This window comes from Corythoichthys intestinalis, chromosome 21, assembly GCF_030265065.1.
Source record: "Corythoichthys intestinalis isolate RoL2023-P3 chromosome 21, ASM3026506v1, whole genome shotgun sequence".
Lineage (NCBI taxonomy): Eukaryota > Metazoa > Chordata > Actinopteri > Syngnathiformes > Syngnathidae > Corythoichthys > Corythoichthys intestinalis.
This window is the reverse complement of record NC_080415.1, coordinates 20,416,789-20,443,515: the sequence shown is the minus strand read 5'-3', so window position 1 is coordinate 20,443,515 and position 26,727 is coordinate 20,416,789. Positions and strand designations below refer to the sequence as shown.

The following is a 26,727-nucleotide window of genomic DNA, read 5'->3' as shown; positions in this document are numbered from 1 at the left end:
CCTAATAAAATCCTGATTAATTATATTTTATATAAATATAACAAAACGTAAAATGGCTATAAAATTCTCAGATTTTACACTCGATGTACAAAAATCACCAAATGCAGAGATAATCACCTATATTTTCAGGATCAATAGCAATATTTAACATTTAGTTTTTGCCCCTTTTTTTTTTGCGCAAATTTGACATAAGTTTTCATTTCAATTAATTATGAAGTCTATGAGTCATTATAACCCATTTTATTTTTTAGGGAAAAAAGTGTTTTTATTGAGATAAAAACAGTCTTTAAAAACAAGAACAACTAAAAGAATGCCACATTCACAAGAGTTTTTAAAAAATATATTTAATCATGATAGTCATAATCACTAAAAACAGAAGAAAATTTGTGATGGCATGAAAAATTTTGAAACACAGTTAAAATACGCACCAGAACAACTCCATGTTTTGTCAGAATCTTGTGAAAACAAAGTCGTACTTAGACATGTGCTGATTACTGGTTTGAAGGTATACCGTGATATGAAAACGTCAAGGTTTCAAAACCGCAAATTTTTTGTCATATCTTCCCCAAGGTATTAGCTTTTTTATGTCCCAATAATAAAGGTAGAAATCCCTCGCTTGCAGCTGCAAGGCTCAACCCTCCCCCACTGGTTGTTGCTCAGTGTCAGTGAGTCAGCTACGCTACACGATAGCTGGAAGAGGTGAAACTCCTGAACTTTTTCCCCCATTAAAGAAAACAAATCGCTGGTATGGGAATACTTCGGCTACAGAAAGTTACAGGAGGACAGCCAACCGACATGTAAAACATGTCTGCGGAAGGTGGCTGCCGAGGAAGCAATACCTCCAATATGATTTTGCATTTATACAAAATTAAAGGTTAGTAAACACTGTCATGAACGTTTCCCACCAGCTACGAGATAGAGCATGTTTAATGTGTCTAGCTGTGGTAAAACATGTGGCGTTAATAATGTAAACATGATAAGAGTCATACACACGTGCTTTTTATGGAAAATAATTCAATGAATCAATTTTTATTCTGATGGTAATAATATTGAGCTGTGGCTGTTGTTTTTGGCTCACCCAGAGCACTGTATTTTAATTTAATTTTGATTTTATTTTATTTTTTATTTTTATTTTAACTTAACATTAAACTTTTGAATTTTCGAATTTGCTAATGTTTTGAAAAATAAAAATCCTGTTCAAAAAAAAAAAAAAAAAAAAAAGCCTGTTCAATGGAAAAATATTAAGAAAAAAAAAGTGGGTATCTCAAAGTAACACATTTTAGAGCTGTAATTGCAATACCGTGAAACCATGATATTTTGGCTTAAGGCTATCATACCGTCAGAATATCATACCGGCACATGCCTAGTCGTACTGTAAATTAGAATATTATGAACACATTTCAAAAAACAACAAAATAATGTATTCTAACAAGACCAAAAATGTATTTTCGTAATATCAAACAGATGTAAAAAATGTAAAATGATTCTTAACATATCTTACATTTGATTCAGGGAAAGACACCTTTAGTAAAACAAAAAACAAAATACGGCTAAAATATTGAGCGAATTTCTTTAAAATACTATTAAAGAAATTAAAAAATGAACACATTCTTCATGCAAGGCTGTCAGAGTAATTCTTTTGTCTCTTCACCTATTCAGCTGCACCGGAGGTATCCGAAATTCAGTTGGCAGAGACCCCAAATGACCCAGGTGAGGCAGACATTTCAACAAATACAGATTAACTCCTGAAATTGGCTGGCAGCCAAGCACTAAAGTAAATGGGTGAATTGATATTTACTTAACTATAATGTAAATAAAATGTTGTTTTCCAAAATTTCCAGAGGTCATCAGCATGACTGTGCGGGCATCCCATTTCCACCCGGATGTCATCACCTTCCGCTGGTTCTGCCAGGGTGGAGAGCTGAGCCCTGTGGCATCCCAAGCTTCAACTTCCCCTCGACCTAATTCCGAGGGCTTCTTCACAGCCTCCAGTCAGTGCAAACTGCCCCGAACTGAACTGGAGCAGGGAGGTACCAAAGTGTGGGTCAGCGTCCATCACATTGCCCTTAAGCAGCCTGTTACCCGCGAGACAAGAGGTCAGATGCAAGACGAATGGCATAACACTCAGTGTTAAATGTGAATGTTATATCCTATTTCATTCCACTTTAGGCTTTATTAAGCAACCACGCGTGTCCGACATCTCGTCCACCACCTCCACATCGGACCAAATGCTGACCCTAGGGTGCGAGGTTACCGATTTTTACCCACCCGACATTACAGTCACCTGGCTGAAAGTGAGAGGGGGCGAGCGAGACGACAGCGAAGACGAAGTGATGGATGGAGGAGAGCTGTGGGGCCCCATGGAGATTCACCCTAGACTCTACAGGATCACGGCCACTTTGAAGACGGCACACAACCGGGAGAAAAGACAGAGAGGGGGCGGGATTAAATGCAGGGTTGAGCACCTTTCCCTGCAAGAACCTATTGAGAGACTTTGGAGAAATGTTGACATTGGTAAGCATGACTGACTTGCCTTTCTTTGTACTTTTATTTATTCAGGGACGGTCTGTTTTTCCAATGACACCCTGATTGCCAACAATTTATTAAATCCAGAGGTGGTTAGAAACGCATGACATCTACTCCATTACATTTACTTGAATAACGTTTTGAGAAAAATGTATTCCTGAGAGATGTTTTACAAAGCCGTACTTTTTACTTTTACTTGAGTAGATTTATGAAAAAAAAAACGCTACTCTTACTCCACTACTTTGGGCTACGCAAGAGTCGTTACATTTTTCCTCTTTATTCCACATATTAGATTTATTATTTTTTGGCCAGCGACGCCAAGAGTAGCTCTACCAATTTCAACAATGAGACGTCGCAACAATAATCAAATGACTCCATTACACCAATCTGACGCAAGCTTACCGTTTTATGATCACGTCAGCCTGTTCAGTGACGTGGCATCTTTAAAGCACTGTAAAAAATGAAGTATTTGACATAAAGCTCTGTCCTCAACATGACTCAAAATGGCGGATTTTAACCTCTCCCAGTTTTTATTTGGCACCGATTGACTTTGGAAAACCGGAGATAAGATCCTTTTAATATAATAGTAACTATGAAGGAACTATTCACAATTCAAACTAGGAACTGTTTTCTCCACTAAAGGACACTCATGCGCTTTGGACGAATAATGCTTCAATAATTCAGTCTTTTTTTTTTTTCCTCTCGCCAGAATTCAGTGATTTTTTTTTTTTTTTTTGTATTTCTGTAATGGGTTATTGTAAGGTATCATTACAACTACAGTTCATATAGATATGTTTGTGCTAACAGAAAAAAAATACTAATGGAATGAATACTTTTTTACTTGTACTTGAGCACATTTTTTGGATGACTACTTTTACTTGAGTAATAATATTTTGAAGAAACGCTACTTTTACTTGAGTAAAGATTTTTGGACACTCTACCCACCTCTAAATAAATCAATACACATGAAAATTTTAAACATTTTAATTTATGAAACCAAAAATTTCAATCTGAGTACTGAAATGTTGCTTCTATTAACAGTAATGCGTCATAACATTTTTTTTAGATAAATAATGTTGACACAAAATAACTGCAGTCCTGAAACTGACCCCTGTGGCACCCTTTTTTAAAGGACAATTTCACAGTCATATCACTGCACAAAATTCAAAATTTTCCATTAACTTTGGCACTTTGTGTTCCACACTCAGTCGCTCCAAGCATACCCTCCTCAATTTCGGTGTGTTGGAGCAGTGAAGGAGTGGGTGTCTTCTCCCTTCTCTTGAAAGGAGGTCACCCCAAGGTCAAGTTACTGTGGACAGCGGGCGGGACCACCCTCTCACCGCTCGAGTCCAGTGAGACAGAGGAGATCGGAGATGACGGGCAGAGGGAGCTTAAAAGCGTGTGCGCCCTCGAGAGGTCCACACATGAACCTAGTCGGAATGATAAACGGAGGAACAGACATGGAATAAGTAACTATACATCTATCTGTCCAATTTTTCTAGCTTTATCCCCATTTCATTATATTGTTTTCTATAAAGTGTCACTTGTAAAATGGCGGTGTCTTCACATTTGTCTAAAAAAAGATATAAAATGAAACAGAAAAAAGGAAGTGCATACCCTTATATACAGTCAACTACAGTGGTATCTCTACTTACGAATGTCTCTACATACAGAATTTTCAGATGGGAAAATATTGCTTTTTGTTATGATAGAAATTTCTGGATAAGAGAAGCAAAAAACAGCATAGTTGGTACTCACAGCTCCCAGCATTTACTTAACGTAACATACTTATAGCTGCTCTGCCATTGGCTATCCAATTAGCTAAGAGGGACCCCTACTGTATGTGTGTATCCCAGCATCCTCTTCATTCGCCTCTCGTGTTCTGATAGCTTTACATGAGTGTATTAACTTTTAGTCTTTACTCTATTCTTGGTTTTTTACATTATGCACAACCCTGATTTTATGTTTATTGTGCAATAATCTAATTATAACAGCTATTAACACCATTTACCATTTACCATTTGTTACATGTCTCTATAAATTATAAATGATTCAGGTCAGAATTTTGAGGGGACTTGAAACGGATAAGGGCATATATATGGAAAACGTGTCTCTACTTACAAAATGTTCAAGTTACGAAACTACCAGAACCAATCAACTTCGTAAGTAGAGGCACCACTGTATAACACTGAATATCAATTTACTCTTAAATATAATTATTCAGTGTGAACGTTTGTCCTGTTTTGCTGAACTATCATTCTCATGAAGGAACGGTAATTAAAAAAAAAAAAAAAAAAAAACATACTACATACCTTAGTTTAAGGTTAGGTAGCTCCTGCCATCTAGTGGGAGAGCCTTTAATTACACCTACTATCACTCTTTTTGTTGATATTAAAATGGCTTGGAACAGATTAGAACATTTACATGGAAAACGCTTCTCTATTTACAGAATATTAAAGTTACGAAACTACTTCCAGAACCAATTTATTTCGTAAGTCGAGGTACTACTGTATAATATGAATATCAATTTACTCTTAAATATAATTATTCAGTGTGAACTTATGTCCTATTTTGTTGAACAGTCATACTCATGAAAGAATGGTAAAAAAAAATGCATACATACTGTAGTCTGAGGTTAGGTAGCTCTTGCCATCTAGTGGAAGAGTCTTTAATTACACTGCTTATCACTCTTTTTGCTGGTGAAGTAAAATGGACGTCTATTACCGTCAATGGCAGCAAAACAGTGATAAATACTTTATGTATCCTTTCCAGAGACCAAAGCTGCTGTCACAGATCCGGACACCGAAGGTATAGCGTACATCGACGAGAAAGTGGAAGTTGAGAACAACAACAATGAGAAATATGAGGAGACAAAGTTATCCGATGTGGAGGAGGGTAGTGATGAGGATGACGATGATGATTACGATGAACGAGGGATAAACTCTGGAGCATTGTATATCAACAGAGTTAATTTGACAAAGGGCAGTAGGGAGAGCGAGAGAGCTCGCCTGCGAGTTCTTGTGGAACTAACGCACCCAGCACTCAAAATTCCTGTTTACAGAAGTTGGACAGGTAACACACATTTATTGTTGTCTTTTTTTGTGAGAACTATAGTAATAAATGTGTTATTTTCTCTCAATGAACTTCTATTTCAGAGCCCAATGAGGAAAATTCTTCCATGTGAACATCATGATGGTTACAAGAAGAATTCGTCATGATATCCCAATAAAAATATTTTATACACTTGCTAATAAGTAGAATTTAGCTTGTAGTTTTTGTATATTTCATCAAGAAAGGTATTGTTTCCATTAGTTTATTTATTTATACGATCTCATTTCCAGCTGCTTGATTTTTATCTTTCTTTTACAAGTGTCCGTATTTTTGTACAAATATTTTTTACGACAAAATCCCATCCATATCAGCAAATAAAATCTGACAATTTGGGCAAAAATAAGGCTGCTATTATTGTTTCAAGTGATTTTGAAAAGAAATACAAACAATTCTAATGTTGTTCAATACTTCCCATTTTATATTCAACTTCTTTTATTTGTCTATATTTTGATACACACTAGGAGTTGAGTCATTTCACAGCAGGATGTGTTGTCTTAAGTTCCTCTTGTCAAAAGACTGTGCAATATCAAAAATCACACTTATGTGGTAACACAGTTTATCTATAGAAACATGCTCTCTGGTCACCAATTTGATAAAAGATATTGCAAAAAGTGTACTTGGAAGAAAAAAAATGGCGTCTGTAAAAACGTCATGGATATCTACCTCATAACTATAGCTTAATTGTATTTTGTTTTGTTACTGTCGCGTTTTCTCCGATATGTTAAATGATAAATAATTGATCCAAACAAAGAAAAACTGAATAAAAAAATTTAAAAGGGTAAATATATGAAAAAGAACATCTCGACCACTCCTTGATGTCAGCGATTTCTGCATCGCGACCCTTGTTATATTACCATGTTTCACCCATAAAATCCCCCAAAAATCCAACTGTGGCCATTCACAGCTGTGTCTTGACACTCAGTGATAAATGCGACATGGACTTTTTGTATCGAAACAAGGTAAGTACGCGATAATATCTCGTTAAAGTCATGGCATCTGTAATTCTGCTCTCGCGTGCTCTCACCTCCAGATAGGGTTTTGCTGTTTAAAAAACATAAAAAATAAAAAAAAAATTTTAAAAAGCCCTCCTGTCCAACATTTTTCTTCGCCCAGGAAATTGAGATTTTAAGCTTTCCAATGATGTATCACACATGCACATCGGGCAATTTTGAAATTTGGCCAAATTGGGGGTCTCAGAGCAATACTTCAAGTCACCTGAGTGTTTTCCGCTATATACTGTAGCCCAGGGGTAAAAGTGGGCCAGAACGGTCAGGAACGCAGTTCCGGTATAAGATTCAGGGCCAGAACGCAGTTCAGGTATGAGATTCAAGGCCGGAATGCTGTTCCGGTACACTGTGCTTTGATTCCGAAAATATGACGGCAACTGTCAAAACGCTATGTAAAAAAAAAAAAAAAAAAAAAAAAAAAACCTAAGCTGCCACACATGCATTTCATCTCCAAGAAGAAAAAAACCTACCAACATCAGATTTACAAGCATAATAAAGTGCTTGTGTAGCGTAATCCATTTCCACCAATATACCGTATTGGCCCGAAAATAAGATGGTGTTTTTCGCATTGAAATAAGACCGAAAAAGTGGGGTCGTCTTATATTCAGGGTCTAGACGTTATAACCATTCATGACGCTAGATGGCGCCAGATATCATTGAAGCGAATGCTGAACTTGACTCCCCAGGCCAAAGCGAACCCCTGACACGAAGAAGTATCTCAGCCATTCTCAAGTTTAACAAGTTGGCATTATTTTATTGCAATGTTTTTCCTTATTCAGATTTGTTTCAACAGTTACAGTTAGACTTCACTGTGATGGTTAATGCAGTTATTGCAATTTTGTTGTTTTATCACAATAGATTGGTTTATTTACATTTCAAAAATCAGAAGCCATTCATTTACGAATGTGATTGCACTTTGGTTTACATATTTAAATGTTCAGATATTAAGATTTGAATGAGGCAAAATAACATGCTTTTTCTCTCAAATATATTGTTATAATAATTTGTTTCTGATGTACTGTAATTATTTTCTGTATAAAAATTTGGTGTTCAAAAAGTATTTTTTCAAACTGGAGTCTTAAAAAATAGGGGGTCGTCTTATAATCAGGGCCGTCTTATATTTGTGCCAATACGGTATTTTTTTATTATAAAAAAAAAAAAAAAAAAAAAGTAAATGTTTATATTAACTTCATTTTAATATACATCCTATTTTCTTAAGTAGTAATTGAGATTTGGCATTTAGTATGTGAGGAAATGAGGGGAAATGAAAATTAAGAGATGGAGGTTGGGGTTATTGCTGTTTTTGTTAAATTTTATTTTGCAAATCATTGAAAAAATACCATTTTAAATGAAAATCAGTTTTTGTATGTGTGATAGAAATAACTTTGCTAAAACTGTATTCTCTGCATTTCAGTAGTTTAAGAGGTTTGACCCCCCCCCCCCCGCCAAAAACTAAATAAATAAATAGGGCTGTCAAAATTATCGCGTTAATGGGCGTTCATTAATTTTTTTAATCAATCACGTTAAAATATTTGACGCAATTAACGCAGATGCCCCGCTCAGAGAGATTTAAAAGACAGTACACAGTGAAACGCTCACTTGTTGTGTTTTATGGAGTTTTGCTGCCCTCTGCTGGCGCTTGGGTGCGAATGATTTTATAGGCTTTAGCATCCGTGAGCATTGTGTAAGTAATTATTGACATCAACAATGGCGAGCTACAAGTTTATTTTTTGATTGAAAATTTTACAAATTTTATTAAAACGAAAACTTTAAGAGGGGTTTTAATATAAAATTTCTCTAACTTGTACTAACATTTTTCTTTTAAGAACTACAAGTCCTTCTATCCATGGATCGCTTTAACAGAATGTTAATAATGTTAATGCCATCTTGTTGATTTATTTTTATAATAAACAAATAGTCCTTATGTACCGTATGTTGAATGTATATATCCATCTTGTGTCTTATCTTTCCATTCCAACAATAATTTACAGAAAAATATGGCATATTTTATAGATGGTTTGAATTGCGATTAATTGCGATTAATTACGATTAATTAATTCTTAAGCTGTAATTAACTCGATTAAAAATTTTAATCGTTTGACAACCCTAAAAATAAAATAAATAAATTAATAAAATTTCTGGCTCCATGGCGACCTTCACGTCGGGGATTTCCGGCAAGAAATTCTAGCCACTGTCACCCCTACTGTAGGCTATATAAAATATAATTCCAGCAAAGGTTCTTCTACCCCACTTTCAAGTAATTGACTTTGAATTTACTTATTAATTGTGTCCAGTTCAGGAAAAAAAATGCCAAGTGTAACTGGCCCCTTAAAATGACATAGGGGCTACATCTAGCCCGCCAACCGAAAGTTTGAAGATCTAATCCACGAGCAACGACAAATTCTAACTCAAAATGACTATCGGTCATTTTACTTTGCAAGGAATTATTTTAATTTAGAGCCTCGTTATTGGGTATCTGTATCTAGAAAGAATACATAGAAAAACACGCTTTCACAACCCTCACCTGTGGTTAATCACCCTCGCCCGGAAGACTGTTTTATGAGGAAATCACTAGCCATGCTGATGAAGACAAACATTTTGTCGCCGTTTGACGTGGAAGCGACACTGAGGCCAGGAGAACATTTGCGCTTTGATAAAATTCGTTGAAATCAACAAAAACAATTAATTTGGCTCCAAACTGGCGTTTTGGGCTATGGAGCCAACCAGAGTCGAGGGGACGTTGTGGAATATTTTGGTGAGTGGAAGCACGATCGATGCATATTTGTCGTGTTTGTTTCGAATTGCACTGCAGTTGCGTCAGTTGAAAGGATGTTTTCCTTTTGTTTCTTAATGTCCTTTATTTTCTACTGACGCCAATATAAACATTTCCCACAGTAAAATAGAGAATATAAAAATATGAATTAATAAAAGGACCATTAATATAAAACAAAACTTAAAACCGGTGTTTTAACTTCGTTGGTACTTTCAACTGGGGGAGAAAAACCTTTCCGTGTGCACAAGATATACCGTTTTCTCTTCCTTGAAAGGAAGTGCCCATGAAAGAGTGCAGAAAATTAACCCAAACGCTTGTAGTTTCCTTTCAGGTTACAATTGTACGTTGTTTGTTTGAAAGACCACTCTAGCCTCTCATTGTGAGTGTTTGACGTTCCCGCACGCTCTTGTTCATCTTCATATGTCATTTTTGCGTCACATCGATTGACGCTATTGCTAAACTGCAACCCTCCAGACTGAATTTAAAAATATTTTTTTCCCCATTGCCGCTGGATGCGAATAGTGGAATTATCGCATGTGCGGCAAACACTTGGCGGCTCTTAAAAATGTTACCTCAAAGACGAAGGTAAGTTCCTCAACCTCTTGACGCCAAAATAAAATAAAATAGCAAAACTTAACTTTTCGCTTTCAATTAGATGCTAAACCATGTTTAAACAAGTAATATACTCATTGACTGCCATTAACGGTGGTGGATGTTTTCACTCCACTTTGACTACTGCGGGGGTGTCAGCAATCGAACGATTAAAATGTATAAAGATAAGATAAGAAGACCTTTATTGATCCCACCATGGGGAAATTCTCGGTGTTACAGCAGCAAAGATATAGGTAGCTCAAAGGACAGCATGATGTGGCCGTTAATGTATGACATTAGCAGTCAACATTCGAAAAACACATTAATAGTCTGTACATAGTACAGAGGGAAAAAAAATAAAATAAATAAATAAAATACAATAAAAAAAATATATATATATTTTATGTAGGGTTCAAATCGGTGGCTACAGGCATCTATATGGTTTAAAAAAATAAATAAAAATAAAATCATCAAGGCTACCTCGATCTTTGATTTTTGTATAGGCATCAAAGAGTTAACCGATGAGCAATGATGTCATCGTTACTTAAGTGAACATACCTAATTTGTTTTATGGTTGCCCCATTAGTGCAAAGTTTTGGACTGATCTTCAAAACTATATTTTATTGCATACTAGACAAAAGATTGGATTGAAAGGAAAAACAATTATTACTGTATTTGAATCCAAAGATACACAATATTGAATCTTTATATATTGTTGGGGAAATATAATATTCATACATCTAAATTTCAAAACGTAAATCCAAATTTTAAATTATTTTTGGTTGAAATTGAATCACATCACTTAATATGATACGGAATAATAAATGCAAGTCTGTGCTAGAATGTCATGCGAAATTGTTTGGTATATAACTTTTTTTTTAATGTATGAATTATTTTTATGTGTCTTACTATGTGAGAGGAAATATTGTTGATAATGATTTTTTTCTAGGTGAACTGTATGTCTTTATGTATGTTTATTGTTCAATAAAATTTTTTTTTAAATTAACATGTTCTCCAATGGCGTACCGCAAGCAACACGTCACTTCCGCTCATTAATATTCATGACGTTAGCTACTATTGCTAAGGGAGGACATACCACCGTCCCTAATAGGAAATGAATGGAAATTGTGTATGAAGGAGATGTTTACAAAACTAAACCTACCAATTCTCTCCGAAAAGGATGTCCCTGGTGCCAAATTCACTTGCAAAGATGTGGAAGTACATAAAAATGTTCAGTTAAAGCGATGGCTTGAGTATCGAGGGCTGAAAAAGACGAAAAAAACGAGGCGACCTTAGCATAGCCTTAGCTTTTTTATTGACACCTTTTTCTTACACGACTGACAATGACATTCTCCTGTTTCAACAAGCTATCCTTTACCACCAGCCCCGTCTTTCCTATATATTATATCTTCTGGTTGTCCTACATCTCTGACCATTCTTGGGGGGAATTTACATTTTGTGTAATGATGGCAAATGCTACTCAGTGACAGCCAACGAACACTTTTAATTTTTTCGTTATTAACAAATCTTGATTCTATAATTTATTCACACTTACCCCTTACTAAAGTTTTTTTTTTTTTTTTTTTTTTTTAACAGACACCATTGTAATTCTTTTCGGGTCATTGTCAGACAGAAGCAGTACGGCACAATGTCATGCTAAAAATAAGTTAAAAATATAAAAATGGCTTACCTCTTTGCCCTCTGAAAGACCATGCCAACCCAACAAAATGTTTACTGCATATGAAATGTGAATGAATTCACCAAGCTGGTGTTAAAGTCCGGGCAAGTTGATTCAGTGTTCACATTTTTTCCTCCCGAGTTTTGGTTTCGGGAACCGTACAAAGAAAACATCCTTCGTATGTCGTAATGTCTACAGTCGTTTCTACAAGTTCCAAAAAAGCAATGTGTGATCGACATGTTTGTTTTTGAAAGATTACCGGAGAAAAGTAGCACAAATAACGTTGTTTCCATGCAAGGGCAGGTCTAAAATGTCCCACTTCGGCTTTACTTCCGCTTTACGATGCGACGTCACGGTCTAAAAATGGCATGCGTGCGGTACGCCATTAATAAATGTGAAGTCTTAAACGGGATTTCTGCACAGTATTGATGAGAATTTTGCATCTAAATTCTTGGGCTAATTTTTCTTGTGTGAATGTTTTTTTAGTACTATATCACCGGGGCCGTCAACAGATTCCTCAGGCCGGAACCTTCAAATATCTTCGGCGATGATCCGCAGCAGGACTCCACCATAGGAAGCGGTTCTAGTGGTGATGGTCCCACCACTGCAGGTATCTGTAAGGACCACTCTGACACTGCGGCATGTCATCGAAATGTATCTGTGCCAGATTGGGCTGGTGAAGAAACCCTGAAGACGGAAAGCAAAGCACAATTGCCCGATTCTGAAAGGAAATTTGCAACAATGTTCTTTAATGTGTCGAAGTTAAGTCTGACAGAGAAGACTGTAGGGGACCTTGAAATTTCAAGCAGACCAAAGACAGAAGAAAAGGAAGAAAATGCAGATGGTCTGAAATTTGAAGTTGGACCACAATCTGAAGGGTTCGAGGAGGAACATCAAGAACACGGCGTTCATGAGCAATCTGTTGTGACGACGGCTGAACCTGAACAGGGAAAGAAAGTAGAGCTTTTTAATATGGACAATGACATTTGCAAAGCAGAAGTACTCTCTGCGGTACCGGTAGAGCCCCACATCGAGACCGCACAGGAAATTGAAGGAACCTTTGAAAATATGCCCTTGAGTGTATGTGATGTGTCTCAGCAGCTACATATTCTAACCTGTGAGGAGCCACTTATTGAACAGAACAGTGAAGCTTTTCAAAATGAAACTGAAACACAAACATTCATGAATGTACCTTTTGACCAAAGACATAAGACTGAAGACATTCAGGAAGGAGTTGAAAAAACTGTCAAATTCTCTTGTGAAAAACCCTTTGAGCAAGAATGGAAGATGGGGACGCTTACTGGATCATCAATAGCCAAAGAAGAGAGTGAAAACATAAATGATACAGAAGAACAAGCGGAGGGGATCGTAAACGGTGAAACTGATGGAGCTGTTGAGGAGGTGAATGAAGTGTTCAAAGACTCCGCAACCATTGCGGATCCTGTGATAAACACAGAGGAAATAATGCTCTGTTCAATCAGCCAAAATCAAGATGCAATTCCTGAAGATACCCTCAACTTGGGGATACAACCTGCTTCATCAGAAGAGACCGTTGAGTCCAAAGAAGACAAGATATCCAGGAGGAATCAATCTTTGCAAAAAAGAGAGCAGCAAGCAAGGTCCGAGACGGAAAGCTTCATCGAAATATCGTCACCCGAGTTGGGATTCTCGGAGCAGGCGTTTTGGGATCAAAAAGGAGCAACGAGAGCCAACTCGTCTTCTGACGTTCTTCAAGCTAGCGTACAAAATGTTCTTGAGTTGAGCGCATGGGAAATTTTAAAGACTGATTCCGAGTTGCCTACAAGTGACTCGGAAGAGTCGCAAGAGGAGCTTTTAACGCTTTCTGGTGAAACCGTTAAAACAAAAAGTTCTCTGTCGTTGGGTGAAGCGGACAAGCCAAAGTGTGAAGGTGACACTCAGGTATGATGAGTTCCTCCTTAATCATTAATGCTGCTCTAATCAGTGGTGGTTTTATCTTAAAAGGCAAACTTTTTTCCTAATCATTGCAGGTGAGCAGCTTTGCGTTGAATTTTGCTCCTCAAAGGGCAAGAATCGCTGTTAAAAATCCCCATGCAAGGCCACCAAAAGACCGACGCTCGCTTCTCCTGAGACCCTCAGTTGAACCTGAAAGCGCTCCGCCAGCATCCAAAATGGCAGCAGGTGTTCATATCATGGGAAATCTGGGATCGGGGATCAAAGTGCCTGGTACGTTTCTTTGAATCAACAGGAAAATTTTTCATATTATGTAAACCGTCATCATGTCACACGTTGTTTTTTTTTTTTTTTTTAGGGCTTCCTGTTTTGAGAAAATTACCAAAGACGGTATGTGAAATGTTGATTGCAACATTGGGTACATATTGTGTTTATGATCAATTGTTGAATACCAACAGGAAGCAGAGCTCCAACTAGTGCCAGAGGCTGATGCAACCAAACAAGCTGAGATGCCACAAAAACTCAAATGGATCCCACCAAGACAAACAGGGTGAATAGAAAGTAAATCTTTTTCTTTTTTTACAGAATAAAACAGTGTGTTTTAGTTGGTTCATATGTTATTTTCAGATTTGGGAATCCATTCATGTCAGAGCTCAAGACCAAATTAAAGAAGGCCACCAGCAACTGAGTGCAGTTGTACTTTTTGTGAATATCTGCATATATATGAAATGTCAAAATTAATTATTGGCGATTTGATTTTGTTGTCTTGATGATGTTATATCGTATAATAAGCATAATAAAACTGATAATCGGTATGCAGCAGTTTTCCATTTTCTCTTTTCAACTTGTTGTGATAATGTGCGTTGTAACTTTTTAATGTATTAAAAACAAATCTGTGTATCTCAATATAACATGCTTGTATAATATTGCTACTGTAGCCAAAATGCTCAAAGCTAACACAATTTTGCGTCGTTTTGAACTATGTTAAGCATAGGCATACCATCAAAGCAATGTCCCCAACACTTGGTAAAAGCTATAATTGTCCGACTGGGACAATATTTTCTTAATTCTGCCTTTGATTTTATCAAGGCAAAAGGCCACAATCTCCAGGTTACCAGAGGGAAAAGGGGGGGGGGGAGTTGTCATTATTGCCATGGTGATTATAGAACAAGTGATATCACAAAGACACCAAAGGATCAAAGACACTAGCAGGTGGGTGGGTTCAGCATGTGATAGCACTTCCAAGTCTGGAAGCGAGCCATTGACTGTTCAACTTTTGATGGTGAGTAGGTAACCATGTTGTAAAAGTGCAGGTTTGCTTTATTTTTCAGTCACTTCTATTGGTAGATATGTATGACTATAATTGCTTTAAATTGATATTTTGAATGCTTGTTGACAAGAATACAGATTTTGTTAAATGCTACGTTTCCCAATTTTTTTTTTTCACTATATTCATTACAGCAGACTTTAAACATTTGCACCGTCCAATGGATCAAGGCGAGCTTGTCATGTGTGAAGAAATGGCAGGTGACGCATCCGACCCTTCTTTGCCCCCAAATCGTCCTTTGTTCTGTGATGAGCCAGACGAGACCATCTATACTGAGCTCCGTACTGTAGAAGGCGAGGTGGATGGGTCGGGTGTGTGGTTCCCCATTGGGAAGAGGCTGGAGTTTCCAAATTTCATGAGTCTGACGACTTCCACCCTAGAGTGGAATTCTCCCGGTTTCATGATGCCGTACAGTCAAGGCCTGGTAGGGAAAATGTTGGTTTTAAATAAATGATAACTATGAGAAATTAGGAATTAAATACAGTTCTGCTTTTCCTCAGTCTCTCCCTTATGAATGGGGTGCAAGTCCTTTTAATTATCACCCGGTAAGACATTCTTGTTTCTTATATTATCTATCATGTTCCAATTGTACATGTAATTGTATAGGGCCTATCTGCCTTGCAGGCTCTGAAAATGCTCATATGAAAAAAATTAAAATCAAATCACAGTTGAAAGCTGTAAGTGTATTTTTTTTTCTGTCTGTGCCATGACTAGTATGAAGACCCAACATTGATGATGGACTCGACTGTTTCCGTAGAAGACGTGAGAATTGACAATCTGTAAGTCAACAGTTGCGTGTCAACTCATTGGCAGCCATTGACTGTGATAGACAAACCAGCATGTCAACTCATTGGCAGCCATTGACGTGTGATAGACAAACCAGAGTTGCTCTAAAAATGAACCATTTTTACATTGACCGCACAGTATCCCTCACGTATTGCCACTTACAACACTGAAACTAAGGAAATGGATCAACGACATGCCTACTATTGTAACGGCTTTGTTATTTAATAAATTAACTCATTTTGGTTGCCATTGACAACAATAGACGCCCAGTACATTCGATTGCTGCCGAGCTAATCCAGTCAATAGAGTTTGGATGTCTTTATGACTTCTAATGGCACAGAAACATGATCACTCAATGCCGGCCATTGTGGTAAAAATGGATTTTGACATGAGTTGCTACTTCAATTACTTAATGTGTATTTTGTAAGAATAGGAATAAAATTGAGGAGCAAAGTCCACTTCCGTCTATTGCTGCCACATCAGCAATCAAATCCCACTCAAGGTATGGATCAGTTTTTCCTTTGGTTTTTAGAGTTGGTATTTCATTCCAATCTCATGCTGTCTGAATTTAAATGTTTCTGTAGAAAAAGATCTTGTGAGGATCAACACGATGGAAAGAGACGTGAACAGTACATCAAAAAGCCGCTAAATGCCTTCATGCTGTTCCGGCAGGAGCAGAGGCCTAAGGTGGTGGCCATGCTCAAAATTCGGAACAGCGCTGATGTCAACAAAGTGATCGGACAGATGGTGAGTGTCCAAAGTTGGCTGGTGTTGAACAGAATGAGTCACTTCTTGTCATTTCTCCGCAGTGGAAGTCACTGACAAAAAGGGAGCAGAGGAAATACTACGAGCTCGCTGATGCTGCCAAAAAACTTCACACCCAGCAACATCCTGATTGGTCTTGCACTGAAAACTACGTAAGTACACATGAGGACAGTCGTGGCCGCCTCTATACAGTGATTGAGATCTTGAGTATATGTTTGTGTTTTAGGGTAAAAAACGTAAACGGCAGAGGGTCAAAGATGGCACCAACTCTAAAGGTACGACGTCAGGAAGTTTTTTTTTTTTTTTTTTTAACGCCAATGCTATTTTTCTGCTCCTCCATGGAATTGTCCTTTGCTAATAGCAATAAGCAAAATTGTGAGATGTTTTTAGATAAACAATTATAGCTGAGTTTTTTTCTATCTGATGGATGACTCATTTGTTCGTTTTCTTGCCTGTCGTCAGTAGAGGATACTTGCCAGGCTGTCAGCCCAGACGAAGCGTCAGTTGAGTGTGACGCAAGAAAGCAGGAGAGTCATCACACTGTGGCCATGGCTCAAAATCAGCTGAGAAGGATGCTGGACTTCATGCTTTAAACGAAACAATTCTGCAGCTTTTTCTTTAAGGCTAAATGAAACCGTTATAAATGATTTGATTCATAATATTTATTATTGTTGCAAAAAGCACAACGAAACTTAGTTTGGAGCATCCATACAACTAAGTTGGTAAAGTGCAAAACCCATATAATAAATTGGTGTTGTCTTGGTAAATAACAAAGGCAGCGCATCAATTTCAGTTTCAATTATGTTGTTCAGAGAATAGAATTTTTTAATTTTTACTAATAAAAGTTCTATTCCTCTGTTAGAGCTGACAACTTTTTCAATTAAAAAAACTTATGTTTCTTTTAGTTGTTCTTGTTAAAATTGGGTCGTTTAAGAAAAAACAAAAAAACAAGCCATACCATACTTGTGTTGATAAAACGGTATAGGCCAAAAAATGGAAATCAACACGAATGAAGGTCCCAACCCCATTGATTAAAGCAAGACATTCCACAAATGAACAATTATCAGGCATACATGTGAAGTGAAAACAATTTCAGGTGAGTCAGTTGAACTAGTCGAGAGAATACAGTGCAAAGGGTGGCTACTTTGAAGAAATGTATACATTCAGTTTTGTTACCTTCAGTAAGAATCTTCATGGTAAAATAGTCATGAAAAAAATTTTTTCGCCTGTTCTGTACAAAAAATTGAGTGGGGGGGGGATAAAATAAAAATTGCAATGTATTATAGCTAACATTGAATATATTCGCATAAACTGTTATTTGATGATTACTTAACACCTTATTCATATTCGCTATTCCCATTTTAAATGCATTTGCTATGCTCATTAAAAAAAAACGTTTTAACCCCCAGAAAATATATTTCAGATGACTTAAGTAAAATATGTTAACAGTGTTAGATAACGTGGAATGTTTCATATTGACACGTAGTTTCTCAAGAAGTGCAGCTTTCCCACCACGCCAAATGAGGGCAATGTAGGTACCATGACGCAGAGCCGTATGCCACGGCGGAGAGACAAAAGAAGTTACTCATTGCTGTGATTGGTTGAAATCTTGAAGCACAGTATTTGGCGTTAAATTTAAACTCGAATGAAAATGATTTTAGCGTGACAGGGATCGTCTTGAAAGCTCATGTTGTGTCGGGTAAGTTGTCAACTGGCGTTTTAAGTATGGCGTTTTAAGTATGTCAGCGACTTAAAATAGTTGTGAAAGCAAACATTTCACTACCGCATGTCAGAGAATGAAAATGTTAAAGGAAACCCCTCTGCTACTTGGCCGCACTTCTGCAGTGCCATTGCTGTTGTTGTTTTACGTTAAAGTGAACTATTTAACTGTTTTAAAGTTGGCGTGACACTAATGGTGGTTGACTAGTAAGTACGTCTCACAGTTCTGAGTAATGGAAACATGTAGGTAGTAAAATGTACACCATTGGAGCTGTAACTTGGAAGGTTACTGTGTTGATGACTTTTCCACTATTATATGGGTGCTTTTGCTTTAATGTGGGTCATTGAGTCGTTTCAACATGTTTATATATGAGTAAAATCTAAAACATCTGGCTGCGATTCGTTAATCGCTCCAACTGGAGTTGTATCTAAAATTCTAAATCACTAAACTTGTGCAAGCTATGATGCCAGTTAGGGCGGTTTAATAAGGTTTTCATGATTTACTTTTGTTGTACCAGTACTTTTATGATACACTTGCACTAATATGCTAAACTTGGCAGTAGGCATGTGCCGATATGATATTCTGACAGTATGATAACCTTAAGCCAAAATATCAGTTTTAAGGTATCACGGTATTGCAATTACAGCTCTAAAATGTGTTACTTTGAGATATCTGTTTAAAAAAAAAACTTTTTCCATCGAAAATGATTATTTTTCAAAACCTCTTAACAAATTGGAACATAAGTATAAAGTTAAATTAGGGGAAAAAAATTCTACATAAAATCAAAAATAGTCCTTTCGGTGAGCCTAAATCCACAGCCACAGCTAAACATTATTACTATCAGAACAAAAATAATAGAATTATTTTCAATAAGCACATGTGTATGACTCCTATCATATTTACATGAAACACAAACTCTCTGTCTCAACACACAGATGCCAGAGAGAGAAAAAGTTTTATCACCGCTAGACACACTAAACACGTTTGAGTTAACTCTCGTAGCTGGTGGGAAACGTTCATGACAGTGTTTACTAACCTTTAATTTTGTATAAATTAGGGGTGTAACAGTACACAAAAATCTCGGTTTGGTACGTACCTCGGTTGTGAGGTCACGGTTCGGTTCATTTTCGGTACAGTAAGAAAACAAATATAAATGTGCTAGTGTTTTATTACAATTGTGCTTTCAACAATAGGAACATTAGCCTATACAAAGCTAGAATTCTGCTCAAAAAGTAGCGGGTATTTAAAGATGATACAACAACAATATGCCTTTCAGACCCCGCGTATTGGTCAGCTTTCTTTCTGAAAGAGAAAAAAGAAGTCCTGTGCTAAAGAGAAAAGTAATCCCAATGAGTATTTTAGAAATGAGATGCCGCAATGAAACATTTTTTTTTTCTTATGAACGGTTTTCAAAAGTTTTATTGGTGGATTTTCTCAAGTTAAAGCACCACACAGAAGTTAATAAATTTAATTGTGTAAGCAGGATGTGTGTATTATTCCTATTATTTAATTACAGGTGTTTTAGCTCATTTCAACTTATTTTATTTAAATGGGCTATTATTTTATCATGTGTTTATATTTTACAAATGTGATGTAGTATTCATTTATATTGTATATTTTGTATAACTTTAATTCCTATGTGAATATTAGTTCCTACTTGTTTTGTTGTGGTAGGAGGGTTTTGTATTGAACACAGGGCCGTGTTGGTTATTATTATAGCAGGGAAGGCAGCAGTAAATCAACAAAGACAAGTCAACTGTGCCCCGATCTACAACTCAAGAAATCTGATGGACTCAAAAAGTGGGTTACGAATCGATTGCATATTAGTTTGAAAATCGACCGGATCAACCGTATTTTTACACGAGTTACTTCCGGCCCGATCCTAGCTACCGGTAGTAGTATTGACGCAGGAGGGCTGCGTCTCGCGTCAAATAATAAACTCTGCCGTTCTTTTCGCGTGTGTCGCGTTGAGCCGCTTCTGGGACGCATCTAACACGCGGCCGCACTACGACTGGTGTGCATTGGCTGATTGACTCTAACGCCCGCGTTTCACTGCGTTCTGGCGGCGGCCACGTTGTCCCGCCGTTGACGTTTCTGGGTTATAGCCTACTGTCCGACCGTGGTGGTCCTCATTATAGTAGAGAAGACGGAGTAAATATAATCTACACAAAGAAACTAACCCGATCGACTCTCAGCCTCGAAAAGTTAGGGTTATATTACGTCAGAAACTCATTCGGTACGCGTCCATTTCGAACCGAGCACCACGAACCGAAACGGTTCAATACTATTACATGTACCGTTACACCCTAAGTATAAATGCAAAATCACATTGGAGGTATTGCCTCCTCGGCAGCCACCCACAGCAAACATGTTTTACATGTCAGTTGGCCCTCCTCCTCTAAGCCGCAGCAGTCTTTAACTTTTCTGTAGCCAAAGTATTCCCATAGCAGCGATTTCGTTTTCTTCAATGGGGGGGGAAAGAGCATTATGTAGCACAACTGACTCACTGACACAGAGCAACAACCGGTGGGGGAGGGTTTAGCCTTTCAGCTGCAAGAGAAGGATTTCTCCATGCATTTTTGAGACATAAAAAATAGCTAATACCTTAGAGACCGTATGACGGAAAATGTTTGCGGTTTTGAAACGGTGACGTTTTCATACCATGGTATACCTTGAAACCGGTAATCTGCACATGTCTGTTTAGCAGCATACCATATTGGTATTTAGAGCTTAAAAACAATGGATTTTTATCTTTCCTTGTCAACTGAAAATTCAAATCTTACTTCTTCAATGCTTTCTTTATCATAGACATAACAGTCCATTGTAACTGCATTATGAATTGTGGTTATGTGATGTCTATTTTATACATTGCACTCTTCATCTGCAGGCTGTAATCACTTGAAGAGAAGAATCTGCCATTACATCCTTCTTGTCTTGGCATTTCAAGGCTGTGTGGACGTTTCAAAAAAAAAGTTCATTATGGCTGATTTGACAATGGGCTGTTCTTCACCTTTTGTTGAAAATCCAGAGAGAGAAAAAGTGAGAGGAAACCTATCCACGGAACGAAAAACACTGAAGAAAAAGCAGTATTTGTATGAGGAATTCTTTCCAGATATTACCCTCCTGGAGCTCACATATGACCAGACTATGAATGATTTATCCATACTTAATAGTACGCAAGCATTACCTTTGGCTGCAAGGACCACTCTGACCCCAAGGATAGAGGTAAACAAAACAAACTTCAGCCAACCTCGCAACTTGGATAAACATGCGTCTATCTCTTGGTTGGATGATGAGTGCTTACCGGAAATGACTGCTAGCTTGCTTGATTCATCTGAAAATATAACTACTACTAACAATCAATTAAGCAACACCTCACTGATGGCAACGACTGAATCTAATTTAAAGCATGTTGCAAATTTGACTCTTGATGAGACTGACAAAATGTCCACATGTTCTACTTCAACTGCATCCCAAATGACCCGCCCCCAAAATGAAGAACAGGATCTGCCCACATGGAATGATGAAGGTCCTGCTTTGGAGGACAAACCTCAAGAACAGGATAGCTTGCCCTTTGAGAATACAGCTGAGGTGAAAACCAATGTGACAAATGCTCACAACATCACCATTTCGCAGTTGGACAAAACTAGCTTAACTGACGCTCACCACAGCACCTTTGATACTAAACTTTACCCTCAGTCCACCGAAACAACACTGGAAAACACTTTTAGTGTTAGTCTCCATCGGTCCAACAGCTCTTTGTCCATGTCACAACAAAGCTCCAATGACAACCACCACAACACATTTGATGCAAAAGCTCCTTGTCGGTGTATGAAAACATGTTGTTGTGACGCTCACTACAACACATTTGAGGCTAAAAGTTCCTCTTCTTCCAGTGGTGCAGTGACAATATCAGAAAACAGTTCAAGTAACCATCACCACAATATCTTTAATGCAAATCCTCCCTCCGATACTATTTTATCCAAGTCGGACTGCTATGAGAGTCACGACAAAAGCAGTGACGCTGTACCGCCCTGTAAGTTAAATGGAACAATACCTTTGTCGAAAAACATTTCTTGTGACAGTCACCACAACACGTCTTTGCCCAGTGGAACTCTAAAATCGGGAAGCAGTTCAAGTAACCCTAACAACAATACCTTCGATGCAAATACTCCCTCCAGTAGTGCTTCATCGATTTCAGAAAACCACTCCAACAACAGTCACCATTGTAAAGGTGACTGTGACCAGAAAGCAGTCGGCACAAAATCTGCCGAGTCCAACGGTTCACTGAACATATCGGAAAGCCATTTATCTGACAACCACCACAACACATTTGACGCCAACCCTCCTCAATCCAGTGAAGACATAAACAAGTTGGAAAGCCAATCAAATAAATGTCCTCAAATCGACATGTGTGCTGAACTGCTTAAGTCCAATGACACAAAAATAAAGTCAGAAAGCAGTTTTAGTGACGGTCATCAACACTCCTCCGAAACAATACATTCTAAGCCCAATGGCACAATAGTCATGTCTGAAAGCCAGTCAAGTGAGCCTAACCACAATTCTTTTGATGTGGAGCCTCCTAAGCCTGATGGTTCAATGACCATGGCAGCAAGTCAAAGTGATTTTCACAAAGATAACCTTGACGTAAAAGTTTGTAAGTCCAATGGCACAATACCAATGTCAGAAACCATTTCTGTTGATAGTCATTCCAACGACTTTTCCATTAATACAAAGACTGTTGAGCCCCTTCAAGGCACGTTGGAAGCAGATCGCAACGAAGCGTCTGCATCCGAGGCTGTTCAGTGTGAACCCAAGGATGCTTTGCAATCACTGACTTGTGATCAAAGCACTCATACTGATGACAAAAGCAACGCTTTTAATCTTGATGAGACCATTGATATGAAGAGCATGAAGGACCCTGTCATCACATCAACACCTTTAGGTTCTGGTAAAATGGACAATTTTGCCGCCAGGCTGGATGAGAACAAATTGCTGGCAGCTCATGAGAAATGTGATGAAGTTGATGCTAATAAGGCAGAACCAGAAGTTCAGGCACTGCTCGCCATTCCATCTAACATCTCTACTCAAAAGATATTGTCTGAACCAGCTACTAAACCATCGCTGCCTCGCTTGAAAGCTTCATTGCTGCGGCCAAGGTTCAAGCAGACAGCGTTGGTACCAGGACGAGGCGAGGTGGCGGCAACAGCAATCCCTATGATGAGACGCAATTTGCAGATTCGCACACCTACCGAGGTAAATAAAAGCAGTCATAATATAATAGTACCTGCACATCATACCAAGTATTTACTGAAAAAATGAAATAATCTCTTCTCAAAATAGTCTTTCACTATGAGACGGTATCTCTGCAAAACAGTCAAACTGAAGAATCACCTCCATTTTTTTTTTCTTAATATGCTTTTAAGGGTTCAACAGTGTCCACCTCATACAACCTGCGACCCTTAAACACAGGTAAGTAAAATCCATTCTCATACTTAACATGTAACATGTGACAATTTCATGACTAACCGCATCTACACACTCCATTGACACTAGCAACCAGGCTGCCAAAGTGTGGAATGGAGAGGCCACAGCTAAGAGGAAGACCGCCATTTCTGGGAGGAGGCACAACACTGGGAAGCAACGCTCCTGCTTTCTCAACATCTAATGAAACATGTAATTATGAATATATTTTCCACACAGTGAGCTATAGACTCTCTTAGGACCTATATATGTTACTAGAGCTAAAATGAATACTCGAGCAACTCGAGTAACTCGAGTTTAAAAACTGATCCGAGTAATTTTATTCACCTCGAGGAATCGTTTAATTTTGCCAGCTCTAAGCATCACGTTTTGCCCGGACTACTTTTAATGCGGGACAACGCGCTGACGTCACATGTGTAGAGAAAGAAGAAAAAAAAAAAAAACTTCAGCCGCTACAAACTACGCAAACGTTGCTAAAAACTACGCCCGCATGATGCTAGTTTGGTAGCAGGTAGTGTCCGATGAGTCTCATAGATATCGCATGCATTTAGGACTAGATGCGAAATGACAGACTCGGCCGCGTCTGGGGAGCATTAGTAAACAACCGCCATCTTTAAGCAGTAGACTTCTCATCCCTAATAAATATAACGTTACTGTCACTCACGTAACGTTAGCCCTTCGGAGGGCTATGTTTCTATTGATTATGACCACTGTCGATGCGTGGCTAACGTGGCTTACATGCAGGCTTTATTTAATCCGTATAAACATAGCGCTGTAGAGTGATGAGGGTGTAAAATTAAAACATAATAAAGCTAACTTTCAGTTTTAGCTCAGTAGTCATTGCTGAATAAATGTGCTCCAATACAGCAGGTATCATACATTTATTTTGAACACTGCAAAAACTCAAAATCCTACCAGTACTTACAGTTTAGACTAACTTAAAACTTAACTAAAACTTAAAAATAGCTTGACTTAAATGGAAATTCAATTGAAACACATGGGAAAAACACGTAGCTTTCAAGTGATGTGTGTTATCAAGCGTAATTACATTTTTAGGCAAGAAATGTTTTTTTTTTTTTTGGTTTTTTTTTTTTTTATAAGATCTAGAAGTTTTGGGAGTGAAAGCAGTGAATTTTTTTTTCTAGTCAAATCTTAGATGCAATTGTTGGCTGTTTTCAACAATGTACATCGAAAATAAAGGCATTGATTGACTGAAAATGGTTCAATATTGGATTAAATGCTTTTTTTTCCTTATGTATATTTATAATTGCTCTTTACCTAAAAAAAATAATTTTATCCGATTACTCGATTAATTGATAGAATTTTCAGTCGATTACTTGATTACGAAAATATTCGATAGCTGCAGCCCTATATGTTACTTAGCTATAAGTAGTGTTGAATGCTTATTACAAATACCTTGATTGACTTGACACCCTGTGGTGTTGGGGAGTATACCTAATAACGTATAGAAACAGGGTTTATGCAGGTCATTAAAAAGCATTAAGTCATTAAATGTATTTTGTCAAAATTAAGTCTGTTAAAAGCATTAAATTAAGTATTTGAGGCATTAAAAAGTTATAGTTTTTTTCCCTTTAAGCCCAGGAATTTCTCTTATGTACCGGTTGCTAATTTTAGGGCTGAAGTTAATACCCATCAATAGGCTGCTAGTGTTCATCTCCTAGCTCTCTTCCATGCATGCATGGCCTTCCAGAGTCTTGTGTTCTCACTGGAACAGAAGTTGCATCAAGCTGTTTGTTGTATTTGTATTTTCAACTATTAAAAATGTTCATTGTTTAACGCTTACAATGTGTGTGTGTGTGCGAAACTATCTGCAGTTGGACATGGATATTAAATTAGTTTAAAGGGGCATTAAATGGCATTTGCTCATACCTGTATAGGACAAATTCATGTGTATCAGGGCAGTGAGTGTGGAAGCAGTGCTAGCGATATTTAGGTATCAAGACAAAAAGGAAGAGTGTACCTAAGAGTGTAACTAAGCTAATTCTTCAGTGGTTTGTCCTTTGTTCGAAATAATACATGATCAAACAAAACTCTCTCCCCCTTCTTTAGCATCTAATACTGCTGTCAACACTCACCAGAGAAGGATGCGTGACCCAAGTAGAGATGCACAATCTGTAGTGAAGAGGCCAAAGATGGGTAAAGATTGGGATGGGGGTATCCACCTCCGGTATAGTAGACTGCTAAGATAATGACCACATGGTTGCTCTTTCAGATGTCCCAACATCATCCAGGCCCGCTGTACTTGATGCTAACGGTGCTGTCACTAAAAGTAAAAGCCTAAAGTTTCCTGTGCAACGTCAAGGAACTCAGCTGGCTAAAGGGCCAGGTAGGTTGTGTTAGTGGAATATGTGGTGCCTGCACTAAGTACATCATCCAGCATGTCATTGCCCACTAAATCTTTCATTTCATACCTTAGCAAAACAAGCAATCCCAGCGGAGAGACAGGATGAAGACGAAGCTTTTTTAATGAGTTTGCTTCCTCGCATAAAAAAAATTAAACAAGACAAGAAGCATCTTTTGAGAAGCCGGTTGCTCAAAGCATTGAGTGATACAGAGAAATAATTTGAAGTATTATCTGCTTTTACGATATTGTCTGCTACCCTGAATAAAGTTTTTTTGCCAAATGAATTATTGGTTTTAGCAGATTTATTTCCGTGGAAAGCTATGCATCCGTTTGACGTATAAAGTAAAAGGCTGACATTTAATTCCTTGGATTATTGGGGGGGGGGGGGGGGGGGGAATTGCTAGAAATTTGAGGTACACATTTTTATGAAATATTTCTTAGTTTTTCACGAGATTTTTTTTTTTAGCAGAGGAATTGCCTTTTTTTTTTTCTATGTGTCCTCCATAGTCTTTCAGCATCAGCTGTTGATTTTTTTTTTTTTTTTTTTTTTTTCCTATGTGCCTATGTGTCCGCCATAGTCTTTCGGCATCAGCTGCTGATCATTTTGGGGGTTTTATTAACTAACACTGCCATTGATGATGATGATAGATGCCCAATCATGT

The 26,727-nt window shown here is 37.7% G+C and overlaps 4 protein-coding genes and 1 long non-coding RNA gene across 7 annotated transcripts in view; 4 read left to right on the top strand and 1 right to left on the bottom strand.

Annotated features, from left to right (window-relative positions):
* Positions 1-8,060, top strand: part of si:ch211-180a12.2 (uncharacterized) — a 28,889-nt gene extending 20,829 nt beyond the window's left edge. The window contains exons 8-13 of one of the 2 annotated variants that reach the window (XM_057825493.1): positions 1,660-1,710; positions 1,842-2,096; positions 2,170-2,514; positions 3,735-3,995; positions 5,299-5,598; positions 5,682-8,060. In XM_057825493.1, the coding sequence (XP_057681476.1) occupies positions 1,660-1,710; positions 1,842-2,096; positions 2,170-2,514; positions 3,735-3,995; positions 5,299-5,598; positions 5,682-5,710 (1,241 nt within the window). In that variant the 3' untranslated portion in view covers positions 5,711-8,060. The remainder of the gene's footprint in view (positions 1-1,659; positions 1,711-1,841; positions 2,097-2,169; positions 2,515-3,734; positions 3,996-5,298; positions 5,599-5,681) is intronic. The other variant, XM_057825494.1, reaches the window with a different exon arrangement.
* LOC130909268 (uncharacterized) lies at positions 357-10,412 on the bottom strand. Its single transcript, XR_009061719.1, has 3 exons — positions 9,169-10,412; positions 2,269-3,956; positions 357-2,075 (listed from the first exon to the last, which is right to left on the bottom strand). It is a non-coding gene; the product is annotated as an uncharacterized LOC130909268 (long non-coding RNA).
* si:ch211-136m16.8 (uncharacterized) lies at positions 9,017-14,437 on the top strand. Of its 2 annotated transcripts, none has more exons than XM_057825499.1 (6): positions 9,017-9,399; positions 12,173-13,606; positions 13,696-13,891; positions 13,977-14,008; positions 14,077-14,168; positions 14,246-14,437. In XM_057825499.1, exons 1-6 carry the CDS (start codon positions 9,358-9,360, stop codon positions 14,304-14,306), a joined length of 1,857 nt encoding a protein of 618 aa, XP_057681482.1. In that variant the 5' UTR covers positions 9,017-9,357; the 3' UTR covers positions 14,307-14,437. The 2 variants fall into 2 exon arrangements, with proteins under 2 accessions (XP_057681482.1, XP_057681481.1); XM_057825498.1 differs by lacking the exon at positions 9,017-9,399 and adding an exon at positions 9,743-10,002.
* Positions 14,438-14,914: 477 nt separating this feature from the next.
* On the top strand, positions 14,915-17,357 carry LOC130909264 (transcription factor 7-like). Its single transcript, XM_057825515.1, has 9 exons — positions 14,915-14,931; positions 15,080-15,369; positions 15,446-15,490; positions 15,660-15,724; positions 16,165-16,233; positions 16,316-16,478; positions 16,541-16,648; positions 16,723-16,771; positions 16,959-17,357. The coding sequence occupies exons 2-9, from the start codon at positions 15,106-15,108 to the stop codon at positions 17,087-17,089; spliced, it is 894 nt and encodes a 297-aa protein (XP_057681498.1). The 5' UTR covers positions 14,915-14,931; positions 15,080-15,105; the 3' UTR covers positions 17,090-17,357.
* Positions 17,358-17,504: 147 nt separating this feature from the next.
* On the top strand, positions 17,505-26,337 carry LOC130909252 (probable serine/threonine-protein kinase DDB_G0282963). Its single transcript, XM_057825495.1, has 7 exons — positions 17,505-18,195; positions 21,104-23,472; positions 23,643-23,688; positions 23,773-23,892; positions 25,771-25,857; positions 25,934-26,047; positions 26,138-26,337. Exons 2-7 carry the CDS (start codon positions 21,196-21,198, stop codon positions 26,281-26,283), a joined length of 2,790 nt encoding a protein of 929 aa, XP_057681478.1. The 5' UTR covers positions 17,505-18,195; positions 21,104-21,195; the 3' UTR covers positions 26,284-26,337.
* Positions 26,338-26,727: the final 390 nt, after the last annotated feature.